The 14,494-nt window shown below is 40.5% G+C and overlaps 1 protein-coding gene and 1 long non-coding RNA gene across 2 annotated transcripts in view; one reads left to right on the forward strand and one right to left on the reverse strand.

The window, feature by feature from the left end:
• The window catches only part of pcca (propionyl-CoA carboxylase subunit alpha), a 33,230-nt gene extending 19,840 nt beyond the window's left edge, over nt 1–13,390 (reverse strand). The window contains exons 1-13 of the mRNA XM_023430574.2: nt 13,279–13,390; nt 11,177–11,254; nt 10,900–10,947; nt 10,632–10,700; nt 10,098–10,211; nt 9,192–9,245; nt 8,244–8,375; nt 7,733–7,769; nt 6,000–6,078; nt 4,713–4,815; nt 4,413–4,507; nt 1,739–1,889; nt 1,339–1,482 (exon numbers count right to left, since the gene is read on the reverse strand). Coding sequence (XP_023286342.1) covers nt 1,339–1,482; nt 1,739–1,889; nt 4,413–4,507; nt 4,713–4,815; nt 6,000–6,078; nt 7,733–7,769; nt 8,244–8,375; nt 9,192–9,245; nt 10,098–10,211; nt 10,632–10,700; nt 10,900–10,947; nt 11,177–11,254; nt 13,279–13,332 — 1,158 coding nt within the window. The 5' untranslated portion in view covers nt 13,333–13,390. The remainder of the gene's footprint in view (nt 1–1,338; nt 1,483–1,738; nt 1,890–4,412; nt 4,508–4,712; nt 4,816–5,999; nt 6,079–7,732; nt 7,770–8,243; nt 8,376–9,191; nt 9,246–10,097; nt 10,212–10,631; nt 10,701–10,899; nt 10,948–11,176; nt 11,255–13,278) is intronic.
• Nucleotides 1,480–8,151, forward strand: LOC147817722 (uncharacterized). Its single transcript, XR_015436103.1, has 2 exons — nt 1,480–1,579; nt 1,686–8,151. It is a non-coding gene; the product is annotated as an uncharacterized LOC147817722 (long non-coding RNA).
• Nucleotides 13,391–14,494: the final 1,104 nt, after the last annotated feature.

Genomic DNA, 14,494 nt, shown 5'->3' on the forward strand with positions numbered 1-14,494 from the left:
GGCACTGAACCAAACGCGTTTGCTAAATCCAAAAATATGACATTCAAGTCTCTTTTCTCTGTCTTGGCTGCCTGAATCTGATGCCAAATCATGCTAGTGTGCTCTAAACATCCTGCGAACCCTGGTATTCCTGCCTTCTGTACTGCAGTATCAATTAAGCTATTCCTTTCTAAATAACTAGTTAATCTCTGTGCGACTACGCTAAAGAAGATCTTCCCCTCTACATTTAGGAGAGAGATCATTCGAAACTGACTCAGGTCTGAGGATTCCTTCTCCTTTGGGATAAAAACACCTCCTGCCCTACGCCATGCTCTGGGAATAACCTGTTTCTCCCAAACTATTCTCAATTGCCTCCACAAAAACTTTAGGATATCAGGTGCGCTTTTATAAACCTGGTAGGGAACTCCATTTGGCCCTGGGGCCGAAGAAGCCTTTGCACGCCTGACTACCTCCTCAACCTCCTTCCACCTGGGTGGTCTAACATCCATCTCATGATCTATCTTTCCTACTGGCGGCATGTCAGGTGGAAGGCCTATTACTCTATTCTGCTCAAAATCTGAATATGTGTTTCTTAGATATTTTTCTACTTCTAACTTTGTTGCCTTAAGCTGCCCTCCCTTTTCCTGGTTAAACAATCCTTTAGCAAACTTGAAAGGGTCCCTGTAAAACGCTGTCCTTACATACTCTTTATTCTTTCTCTTTTTCCTAAGATATTCAGCCCTTCTAAGTACTGCTAGTCTGCCTCTCAATATATATATATATCTAAGGTCAGTCAGTATATATATATATATATATAAACTTTCTTTCACTGTCAGGTGACAATGGTCGTTCAATAACATTGTGTGTTCACTTCATGGTTAATCATCAGAGCAGCATCACATCATCATGTCTGGAGAGAAGAAGCGCCATCACAGTAATTATGCTGTTTCAAGATATAAACTTTAACATAGTTTACTGAAGTCACATGATGATACATGAAAATATAAATAGATTCAGACATGTGGAAATGAACAGTTTATTGTTCTATGTCAAGGTTAAAAGGTAACTCATCATTTAGTCTTATGAATCAATCATTTTATCTGCAGATGAACAAACAGACAGGCTGAATGGATCATCAGTCAGTCTATTTTCTGCTGTTGTTTCTTCACACTCAATGACAGAAAACCTGCTCGGTGTCACTGAGAATAAACCTGATCTCTGTCACTGAGAGAAAACCTGCTCCCTGTCTGTCCATGAGGTCCTGACCTTCAGATACATAATGACTTCATTTAACACAATATTTCATTATAACAGTCATAAAGAGATTTGTTACAAATGCGCGCACAGACACACACACACCTCAGCGTAGACACGACTCTCAATGGCCCAGCCATTTATTGGGATGTCTTCCTGTTTGTGCTGCAGTCTGTAGCCCCTAGCAACCTGTATCATCTGTTCCACCAGGTCCAGACCAGTGATGCACTCTGTGATTGGATGCTCCACCTGGGGTCACAGGTTAAAAAGATACTGGTTTCAGCACAACTCAAGGAACCCTTACTGGCCTTTTCCAGGTATTTCAGCAGAAGGTCTTCATCAGCAGGTGAAGTGTCTGATTTCTTGCTGATGTTTTTATTTCTTTTCTGTTCCGTCTATGAAGAACTAGTTTGTCTCATTTGATACATGTGAAATGTTCTCTTGTTCCTCAGTGGGTTCTCCAAGCCCCCCCACCCCACCCACACACACACACACACCTACACACCTGCAGTCGTGTGTTCATCTCCAGGAAGTAGAAGTTCTTCTGAGAGTCCACCAGGAACTCCACGGTGCCAGCAGAGGAGTACTGCACAGCCTTGGCCAGCTGCACTGCCTGCTCTCCCATCGCCCGCCGTGTCTCTGGGTCCAGGAAAGTGCTGCAGACACAACACTACACATTGAGACTCACTCAGTGCTTCAAACGGAGTCAAATAGAAACAAATTCTACAAATTTAACAACAGCTTTTTTTCTAAATACTACAAATTCACAAATGTAAATTCTCCTTAGTGCTGATTATTGTAAATACAGTACACTTACTGAGCACCTTATTAGCACTTTAGTTGTCCACCTGCTTATTCATGCAATCATCAGCCAATCATGTGGCAGATCCTGGTGAGGAGATTCACTTAATGAGGAAAACTGTGATCTCAGTGACTTTGACTGACATGATTGTTAGTGTCAGACGCAGGTTTGAGTGTTCTCAAACTGCTTATATCCTGGATTTTCACTCAAAACAGTCTTAAGAGTTTTTACTCAGAATGGAGCAACAACAAAAACATTCAGTGAGTAACAGCTGTGTTGATGAGAGAGGTCAGAGAGAATGGACTGGTTGTAGCAGATAAAAGGCTACAGTCACTCAGATAACCACTCTTTACAACTGTGCTGAGCACAAAAGCTTCAGAGTGAACAACACGTCCAACCTTGAGGTGGATGGACTACAACAGCAGAAGACCACGTCAGGTTCCACTTCCTGTCACCAAGAACAGAAACCTTAGGCTGCAGTGGACACAGACTACCCAACACTGGACAGTCAAAGACCTGGTCTGATAGATCTGGATTTCTGTTGAGGCAGCAGTTGGTAGAGTCCTTTTTAGAGTACTTTTTCATACCAATCAATCATGGTCTGAATTTCACAGCCTGAATATTGTTGCTGACCATGTTGTAGCAGACATACCTGGTCTGGCATCAGTCACAAACGGTTAAAGAAGTTCATTGTAACAACATGCAGAGTTATGGTCCCAAAATTCACACTTTTTACTATTTCCACCATCAAACTATTGAATTGATAGGAAACAGAGACAAAAGACCCTTCGCTCTCACAAACAGACCAGTCAGAGAGATTCACAACCAGACCGTGGGTCAAAGGGTCAGCTCCAGAGGATCAACAAATGGACTAGGCAAACTGGAGAGCATAGGCAAAATCTCCAGTTTGTAACAATACGACTCTTACTATTGATATGCGATTGTTTCTTATATAGTAAAAGTAACACACACACACACACACGCACACACACACACACACACACGCACACACACACACACACACACACACACACGTCTTTCCTCTTTGTCCCTCTTTAGATAAACGTCATAAACTACAACCCACATTCCAATCCTGAGTAGTGACCAGCACAACATTCTTCACCGACAGATCTGAAGAATATGAAATTAAATATATAACTATTCTGTAACCTATTTGATGGTATGTAATAAATCAATTCCCTGTCTGTCTAGAATGGCTGAAATACAACATATAGATTTTGAGACAATATAATTAATATGACCAGTGTTGTAAATTTTTACAAAAATATTATATGCATTATAAATATGCTGAATGTTAAACTTATATAATCCAATGAAGTAGCTATATTCATAACTGAGGTTAGATTTGTATGTGAGCCAGTGTTTACTGAAGTTGGACTGTTATAGAATGGAACCTGGAGGGAAAAAAAATGGTCTGAAGGGACCAGGGAGCAATGGTGTTGGAGTGGCAGCCGTAGTGAGGCCCAGGTTGAGGATAGATAGGAGCCTTATGTTTAGGATAGACAGGAGACTTCGAGGATAGACAGGAGACGTAGGTTGGGGATAGACAGGAGGCTTCTGGACACCTGGCACTACTACTATGTCCTGGCATGCTTGGTTTGGGGAAATTCCACACGGGGCTGGACACCATTGTTCCCAAGGGGTTGATAGGTTTGCTTTAGAAAACAGGTGGAGAACCACCTAAGAAGGAACTATATATGATAATGCACAGGCACTCTGTCTTCAGTTCAGATCCTGATCTGATCTCGCTTTTGTTCTTGTGAAAGATTAATTCTATTACATCGGACTCTGACCATCTCCAGTGACTTATTTTTTGAATCTTTTTTGACTCCACTAAAAGTGCAGTTTTGTAGAAATTTATGTGTTGGTGAAGAGGTATAGACTTAGACTCTGGCCCAGACCTGGACCTTTTTCCCTCCCAACATAAATTGGCGAGCCAGCCAGGAGAGGCCTGAGGACCCCTGCCTGAGAGGATCAGCTTGCATCTCATTCTTTCCATCACACACTGAGGAAAACGTAATTAATGTTGGTTAAATCATTTTTATACATAAAATTATATTATATATTTCTACATTGTCCTCCCCGACAGACGCACTGATGTCACACTGTAAAAGACAGAAGTAATAAGGCATGGCAACCAGTTATAAATACTCATATATTGAACAATGCAAAAGATTAGAAAGTAAACACAAACAATTTGAGCTCTGGATGATTTCTGTTGTGAGTCTGTTTCCAAACACATTAACAATGAAACAGTCCAACTCTTCAACTCATTAAACTCACTGTCAGTTGTTGCTATAATCACAGTCTTCACTACATTTGCACTTGCTGATTTAAAACAGATAGTTTCACTAACCTGGGAGCCTCCTCCACCACCTTCTGGTTCCTCCTTTGGATAGAGCACTCCCTCTCATTCAACCACAGAGCATTACCATGTTTATCAGCCAGCACCTACAAGAAGCAGAAGCTGAACAACTGATGTTCACATTTACACATGGCTTCAATCAAATCAGGTGTAAAAACTATAGACTATAACAAGTTCACTGGAAATCTGTCAGTAAAAGTAAAACCTAAGGCTCACACCACTGAAAACACTTAATATCATATTCACATAGAAGTTCTATACTATACGTGTGACTGTGTGCGTGTCTCATACCTGTATTTCTATGTGTCTGGGGTTGTCGATGTACTTCTCAATGAGCAGCCTGTCGTCTCCAAAGCTGGAAGCTGCCTCCTGGGACGAGAACCGGAAACCTTCCCTGTGATAAAACAAACACACACACCCCTTTATGGAAAATGCATGTTAGACCAAGTGAAGTGATTTGTACAGTTAATGACCTCCCTGGAGGTGCAGTGTTTTGTTCATCTTGTTAGGCTAATAGACCTATGTCTATAAGCATACATAAACATACATATTTGAATGCGCTACAAGATAAATGTCAATATATAAAATTATTCCAATTTCTAATAGGTTTCAGATATAAATTTCACACATGGAAATTCAATATATGTACATATATTACATTTACGTAGGGGAATACTCCTCAGTCAGAGGGAACAGGCTGACGCTCTCCAGACCAAGTCAGGGTTCTATAGTCATCCCCACAGATGGTCACAGTCCAATATGATTCAGAGTATAAATAATGAAAGAGTGTATTTGCGTTTTAGGACAAATGTCTATGACATTGGCCAATTAAATCAGCTAATTTAGTATTTATCCACTTAAATTAATAAATGCACCTTTTGTAAGTGAGGTAAAATAACACTGTATAGTTAAAATAAGCAGTAACTCCATTCAGCCACCAGAGGGCATTAAGGATATTTATATAAGGGGCCACTCCACTCCATTTGAACAATATGGTCTGACTGAACTAAAGCTGGACTGTTAATATGTTGTATACAAAGATCAACAACAGTAAGACAATATTCTGTTGCCTGAGCCTCTCAGATGTGAACAGGAGGGTTAGGGTTAGCATCCATACTCAGCAGTACCATGTTGCTATATACTCACTACTACTCTGATTGGGACTGATTGATCCGCTGACTGCATCAGCGGCTGAATAACAACAAATGAAGAAAAGAAAACTGCATTTAAGGAAATGTAGTTCTTCACAATGATACAGTCTGTGGATGCAGAGGACTCAGTTCTTGGATTGTAGGGAGGCTTCCATAGTTGTAGACAGAACTACATTAAATTGTTGGATTAGCAGCAGTGATGTTATTCTGAAGGTATTTAAGTCAAAGTCCAGCTGCAGCAGAAGTGATTGTATTTACATCAGAAGGTTTTACAGTAGAACCTCAGGGCCAGCAGTCAGAATAATTTAAGTAGAAACAGAATACCTTGGTTTTCAGCATTCTGATTGATGTATATTGTTTTCATGAATAACAATGTTGTTATCAAAGAGAAGACGATGACAGAATATGACAGAAACAGGTACAATACCTTGTCTCCTCATCATTCCAAGCTATCCTCATTCCTTTCCCTCCTCCTCCTGCAGATGCTTTAATCATCACAGGATAGCCTAGCAACAACACAAAGATAACACCACATGTGTAAACATGCCTTGGTTTGACTACACAAATCCGACCACAAGTACCCCCAGTAGGAGACATGAGACATGTCCACTGACAGTCAACTAAAATATACTAAACACAAGTGTCAGAGAGCATCAGTGCCTGCACACACAGCTGTGTACACAGACACACACCTTTACACCTGCAAGAGACATTGATGCCACAGAGAACATTTACACGTGTGTTACACTTGTGGATTGATTTCTAAACCTGTTCTTTGTGACAGAGTTATTGGAAACAAACTTCTGTCACAAAACAACAACAGATACCTTTGGTCTGTTAATTCTGCTTCAGTTTACAGTAGGGTTGCACGGTATACCAGTACCAGTATAGTACCCTGATACTAGAGTTTTGAAAACGGTACTATACCAGCATTGAAAAACAAACGGTACTTTTATTTCATTTTATCGAATGCAAATGAATTGGTAAATTGGAGCCTGTCTCTTTAAGCACAGCGAGGCCAGTGAGTGTGACGTAGTTGTCCGAGCCTCCCACGCGCACTCGCATGTTTAGACTGAGGAGGAGAGAGAAACGACAAGTTGCGTCTTAGACAGACGGAGCAGGTTGAAGAAAATACAGTAGATAGAGATGGCAGCTGCAGAAAAGCCCGTACTTGTGGTAAAAATAAGGGCCCGAAGTACGGTGTGGAAATATATCGGGTTCAAACCGAACGATAAAGGCGAGCCACTGAACCCAGAAACACCGCAGTGCAAGCGGTGCTACAAACTGTGTCTCGCAAAAGCAGGCAACACTTCAAACCTGCCGAAACATTTAAAGGACAACCATGCGGACTTGTTCCGAGACTTCAGTCAAGAACGACAGGTGATAATGTTGTTCACCAGTTCACTGCACTGTAATGTCAATGAGAGAAGTACAAAGCCCCTCCCAGCCCAGTAGTAAACCTACAGTAGCCTGCATTCAGAGAGCTAAAACATGTCCATGGTTAATAAGTACATTAAAAAATATATATTTTTTAAATTAAATTACATTCTTTAAATATTTAAATAACCCATTAAGGCAATACATAATAAAATGAAATATTTTTTAACATAAAGTATCGAAATACATATTGGTATCGGTATCGAAACAGAAATTTGGTATCGTGACAACCCTAGTTTACAGGTCTTATAAAAGGTAGAGAGATCCATGGTGATTATTGATCATGTTGATTAAATGTTGGTGACATTCTTATGTAAACAAACACACATGCATCACAACAGACAAAAATGATTAAGGTAATTTTTATATATTGTACAATGAGTATATAACGTGAACATGGTGTGATAAAGTAGTTCAACAAGCTCTACCTCCAGCAGCTACAACAGTAACATGCTGCTGACACACTGATTAATTATGTCTTCTATAATGATATATACTTTAACTGTAATACTTTATCTATATTTTGACATGGCATGGCAGTAAAAGTTTATTGGTTTACACAAATTAGTCTCTTTTGATTGAAACTCGGTTGGACCAACCCACCAGAAGCAGAGACGAGCCACCAAACTCCAGACAGAAAGGGTCAGGACAGGAGGTCACTCAATTCTGTCCCACTCCATAACACAATGTTCACCATCAGTGTGTAGAGGAGTGATGACTTACCTATGTCCTGAGCAATCTTCACAGCTTCCTCAGCAGTCTGACACAGAGAAAGGGAATGGTTACTAAACTGTGTAGGAACTATTTCTTCCATGAACTACACCTGCAGCTAAAAGTGAATGTACTATGACTGAACATGTGTGAAGAACTGGCCTGTGACCATAGTGTCAGTCAGACTGCTCTCTGTGGTCTCTACTATGAAGCAGTTTTGTGTCTTTGTGTACAGTTGTTTGACTCGATCCAGTATACTGGACCTGGATCAACACAGGCGTGAGATGTGGAAACTCAGCTGTCTACTGTCCATTGTACTGCTGTGGATCATGTGTGGGTTTAACTTTTGTATTATTGCATATGTAACAGTAAGGATACTCTTGGTATTGTTTATTATAGTTTTCATAAATAAACAATAACATCAATTCAAACATCCTGTGAACACAGAAGAACAGATCATAAACAACATTTCATCTCATTTCCCTGCTTCATATATGCTGTGTGTGTGTGTGTGTATCCATACCTTGACAACTCCATCAAATCCTGGGATAGTGTTGACCTTAGCGGCCTTAGCAATTAGCTTGCTCTCTATTTTATCTCCCATTGCCTGGATAGCATGCGTGTCTGGGCCAATGAATGTCACACCCTCTGCTGACTAGGAACAAAACAACGATAAAACCATGAGATTGAGATTTCATATCAGACTTATAAGAACATGCATACAGAGTACAAAGAGTTGAGATCCCATCCCACTGCCAGGCTCACTCCACTCACCTCACACAGTGTGTCTGCATTCATTATTTCTATCATTCACTATTTTGATCATCTACTATTTCTGTCATTGACCTTCCTAGAAAGATTGTTTTAACTGCTATTTTAACAATATGATAATTCAGTTATGTGCAACACAATAACTTTGCAACTGCGTCTCATGGCCAACCCTGAGTTTTCACTCATACTGCCATTAAGTTCCAGAATAAACTCCCATACTCAACTGCTGTGAAAGTGAATCCTTTGGAATCATTTGCATTGATGTAGGACTTTTTCGTAAATATGGACAGAATCAAACATTTTGAATTTGCAAAATATGCCTCACAAAAAAAAGCATAGAGCTGAAAGGGTTAAAAAGTCATCTATATAATAATATTACTGATGCTCAATATTCATTGCTGGTGGAGTGGAGATGTGCAAACCATAGCAGCAGTTCAGCAGGCAGTTGTCATGCACAGGTGATGTGATTAGTGTGGCTCTAGTTATAGTTGCTCTGCCTTTAGCTTCTTGAAGTTGGATGTGTTCAGTGTTTGATGGAGTTTAAGAGTCTGATGAAGTTTGTGAATGTTTCCTGGTTCTTCCTCCTTTACTTTGGCCTCAGAAGTTTTACACTTTAGCTTTGATTCTTCTTCTCTCATGGTGAAGAACGTTAATGCTGATGACATGTTGTGTGTAGCTGTGTCTGAGCTGTGTTACTCACAAGTCGCTTTGCAAACTCTTTGTTTTCAGAGAGAAACCCATAGCCAGGATGAACCTTCATAGAGGGAAAAAAAAAAAAAAAAAAAAACTTAATTTGATGCGTTTCAAACAGGAGTAGCTGTAAAACCTGTAGCTCTGAGATCATAACTCTGGATTTTTTCTAGAAATATTTGACAGCACCATCTCCTCTCTCTGATGAATGGTTCTGCAGAGAGAATGCAGTTTAAACATGAACACAGATGGCGACACATTAAAAGGAAAAACCTGAATACATGAGTGGAGAAATATAATAAATCCAGAAATTTCCACACAGCTGCACTGCATGTACAATGACGCAGTTAATGTTCCATCATCCTCTGGGGGTAGTATATGAATACTGATAAGGTCCAGTTGATTATGATTTTGTATCAAGAGGAAAAGATCTGAGTGAGAGGGTCCATTGTTGGAGCTTCAGTCACAGAGATGCTTAATCTGTGTTTCCATAGTAACAGAGACTGAAGTGACTGTCGACTGTATTTAGACCTCTGGGAAAACTGGGTCAATATGTGATATGTAAGAAGAACAGAGGAGCAGCAGTCACCTCAGGTGACTGAGGATGTGATCATTCACAACAAGAGTTGTCCACAGTTACATACATACAGAGGGATGTTATAGTAGAGCTGCAGTGATAAACCCTCAAAATCCACATTTGACAGTTCAGGTGCAGAGACCAGAGACTCAGGTCTACAGAGATGTGGATCAGTGATGTGGTCAGATGAGTTGTCCTTCACCATGTTCTCAACAAGTGAGAGAGACTTGGAGAATCTGTGATGAGGAGCAGTGAAGCTATTCTGTAGACACGTGGAGGAACAACACGTGAGTACGACTCTCTCCCTTAATCTGTCACTGTCTGTGTGTTAATACTTACAGCTTGTGCTCCAGTTGCTCTGATGGCATCCATGATGGCATCCATGTTCAGGTAGCTCTTACTGGTGGGGGCGGGGCCAACACACACTGCCTCATCAGCCATCTTTGCATGGACCTACATACACACATACACCAGGAAGTTAAGTCCAGTCTGTGTTACATTTACATTAGATAATGGAATTCTAGTAGTAACATGTAACACTCCTCACTCCATGCTCCACCTGTGGAGCCCTGTTCTGCTCCCTGCTCTGGGAGACCTGCATGCCTGGTATTCACTCAGTAGGAAAAGAACCAGGTATAGCTGAGAGGCTGATGCACTGATGTCACTGTGGTATCAGCATTTCAGGGTTGGGGTTGGTGACGGTGTGGCAGCATCGGTGAGGTTTAGACCAGGTGTTTTTGTTTAAACAGTTTTCAGCAAATAAACTAAAATACCCTTTGTCCCTCTCCTACTTCTCCAGGTATAAAAGGAGAAGATGTTTCCTGGGAGACACAGATCAGTTTCAACAGTTTATGAATACAGATGGTGACTCACAGCACTGGAGTCCACATCACTGTGAACAGCTACAGTCTGGATGCCCATCTTCTTACACGTCTTGATCACCTGATGGAGAAACGTGACATTAACTCTGCAGTCAGTGATAATTACTGCACTGTGAATAGTTTAGATGCTGGAGGCTGTGTTAAGATTTAAATGTACTGTTAATAAAAATAAATATGGGTGAAGTTAGTGTCAGTAATGATAATGACGTGGTGTGAGGTGAAGCTGCAGGTATGAGTTTAATTTACACTACATATCTTACTCTGCAAGCAATCTCTCCTCTGTTGGCAATGAGGATCTTATCAAAGGCCTGTGGAGGGAAACAGAAACAGATTAGCAGGTTTATCACTGACAGAACAAGGATGTTCTTTACTCTGAGAAGAATAACAGATCAGTTTCAACAGTATGGGTAAACTCAGGAGAAGGCATTTTGTATCAGACATCGCACTCCATTAAAGTCAAACATAAATCACATCTTTTTCTGTAATGATTTTCTTCAGTGTGAACATCAGTGGTTACAGAGGGAGAGCTGTGTTTACCTTTTCACTGGGGTTGTAGATGGTGGAGTACTGAACTCTGCTGTGCACTGCACAACATCTGGGATGGAGTGAGGCATACTGCAAGCAAACACACACACACTGTATTAAGCAGCTGTATAATTTCCTTTGGTTATTATTATACTGCTGTCAGTGGTCTTTGAGGGTCCAGGATAAATTCAGATTTAACTGATTCTGATTATCACCTCCTGTTTTCATTTCAAATCAAACAACCTTTATGATCAGCAGGTTCACACTGACATGAGTTTATTAGTTAAATGTAAAATAAATAATCATACAGTCTCAGTATGTGGTCTTTGTTGTTGTTGGGGAATTCAACAACCATCATAAATGGACATCACATTATTTAAACTGTGTGTTGTGCAGCTCATTCATCAACTTAATGACAACAGACTGCAGCTGTATGATGCACTGCACAATGAAGTATGTTGACTTCACTGGTAGTCACTATTAATTTAACAGCAGAACTGTGGTTACACATGTTTCACCAGTTACTACAAACGAAACCTCAGAACAATCACTTTAGATAGAGAGGATAATCTGTTCAGTGTTTTCTATTTATTTCTGATCAATATGAAAATCTATCAGCAGATTATTGGCACGTCCTCCAGGTGTGTACTTAGATGTGCTCATCAAAGAGAGCATCAGTTAAGCAACATAAAAACTGTTGATTAATTGATTTTCAAACCAATCAGAACTGAATGGAAACCAGTGGCTACCTGGACCAGCATCAAAAAATAAAATCTAAAAAGAGGCGACCGCTTGAGAAGACTGCACCACAGATCAGTGTGCAGCTGTGACGAAGACAGACACATCATATGGTGCAAAACCGTCAAGGAAATAATCAACTTTTATTCAAACAGAAGCAAATGACAACAACAAGCAGTTTTCAAACCATTGTAGTCTCCTCATTCATTCAGAATATAGGAGTAACATACAGAAACAGTCTGTCTTGGAGCATTCAGCCTCAGTGTCAGGATGAACCAGGTGACCACTGAACTGTCCAGTGTTAGGACCCTCAGTCAACACAGTGATGTGTCTCCATGAATACGTGACAGTAAGCTGACGCTGTCTACATAGAAAACAGATAGAACTGTTACTGCTTCAGTTTCTTTTGTTGTTCTTCAACATATTGCTGTGTCATGTGTCAAATCTCACTGACATGAACATCGATTTCACTTCTGAAACTGATGTGAAGGTGCTGTAGAGAAATCAGAGTTGTAATGAAGACCTGAGACCAGATAACCATCAGGGCCAAGCAGGAAACAGGGGTCCCAAACGCTCTGGCCTTGTGTCATAATCTACATGGTATGTTCTCCCGATTGTGTGTGTGTTTTTTTTAACCAATGTACAACAAAAAGGTGGCCCACAGATCAATTTTTCTAAGCCCACCAGTGGGCTAATGTGGACAAGCAAGCAAGTTCTGAGTCTGGTCCTCAGTGACCCAGTGATGTTTTCTAAAGCCAAGATAAACACAGTAACTTTAAACAGGATTTAGTGAATCCATGGAGGATCATATGGTGGCCCTGAGAGATCAACGCACTGCAACTTAAGAAAACATGCGAATGCCCTGCATTCGGTAAAAATCTTCATCAATTTGACAACACATGCGCTGAAAACAATCATAACGCATGAAAATAAACAAATGTTTTTCAAACAAAGGCGTTTCCACGCCTTTGTCGGCTGGAAACACTTTCGTTATGTTGTAGGACTGAATTTGCTGAGCGTTTGTGTATTTGCATCCGTTGAGCTCTCGGGCCACAAGTAGACATTAACCAGATATGACACAGATTAACCAATATCTCTGTGTGGAGGACAGTTTAATCAAAGCTACACCTGAGATGACGTCAAGGCACACCCCACGCACGCTCTCTGGCCAAGGAAAGACACGCGCTGATATTAGCAGGTCAGATTTTAGACATCAATCTTTAACCAGGTGTTTTTCTCTGCTCGTGTCCTGCAAGGAGACCCCGTGTCCGTCTGCACCGTTCTGCTCGTCTGTACCGGCTGGGACAATATACTCGTGCTGTTTAATTGGTACCTGAAGGATACCTAGCTCTCTGCAGAGTCTATGCTCGGCTCACCTTTACCGCGAACAGCAGCCTGGTCAGAGACGGAGAGAGACTGTGCGACGCCATGTTGCCCCACTGTGACGGTCAAACACCACGACGTGATGACGTTTAGTTTTACGGAGACCTGAGTGGTGAAGAAAGAGGCGTCAACTCCATTTGTTTTTTTCCTCTCAACTTTATTGAAAAGCTCTATTCATCACATTTACAAAATATTAAAAACTGAAGTGCCGTTTAAAATCTTCTGTAGAAGAAAACGTGAAAACATGTTATTACACAGTCAAGAGGATTCACTGAGTTAACGAGCAGTGTGTATAGATCGATCATATGTCTTTAAGAACCAGGTCCAAAGATATACTGTACAGGTCCTGGAATCCTGCTTGAGTCCGACTTAAGGTGCGTGAGTCTGACTTCGGCTGACTGCGCCTGTTTACATTAGACTTTTGACACATGAAATTAAATCTTAGTAATGTTTTCTGAAAACATGGAGGGTGATGGGTTAATTTGTGTGGAGGGAAAGGTCATACATGGAATTCCTGCTAGAGCAACTCTTCAATTTAATTTCTTTCTGTTTTTATTGAGAACCATATACTTCCAAATACTTGAGGATAAAAAACAAGGGCCACCATGTCAGGAGGTGAAAAGAGAAGACATGTAAGGAATAAAAAATATGACCTATAAGATCATTACTTCTTTTACAGTAACAAATTCTGATCTAAACTGGTTTACAGCTTTCTTCTGGAAATGAAAATTGTAATGTTGGTGTCCATATGTAAAAAAAAAAAAAAAAAAAAAAAAAAAAAAAAAAAAGCCGTCAGAAAGAGGTCAAATAAATAGCTTCCCCTTAGATAGAGATAACCATAGAAGAGCAGGGGTGGACAGTAACTAAGTACATTTACTTGGGTATTTTTACATGAGTAATATTCTTGTTGGAAACTCTTCACTTTAACTCCACTACGCTTAAAAGCCAAATAGGCTTATTGTAAGCTGCTCTTGGCTCCACATTAGTATGAAGTACTCTTACTTTGAAGCGGCTTTTAGTCGGTTGAATGAACGTTCTACTATTAAAGAAAATGTGATAGACCATACACTGTGTTCATCACAGGAGAAAAACCAATCACAGCCAACTCCTCCATTGTCAGTCATGTTTGAACCTGTCAGTGTCCTCCTAACCATGGCGACGTTAGATAAAGACGAGGCAGATTTTTCACCAGAGAACATGGTCTGATCT

Source organism: Seriola lalandi, unplaced genomic scaffold, assembly GCF_002814215.2.
Source record: "Seriola lalandi dorsalis isolate HSWRI2012SDOR001 ecotype SW California unplaced genomic scaffold, Sedor1 jcf7180002054907, whole genome shotgun sequence".
NCBI lineage: Eukaryota > Metazoa > Chordata > Actinopteri > Carangiformes > Carangidae > Seriola > Seriola lalandi.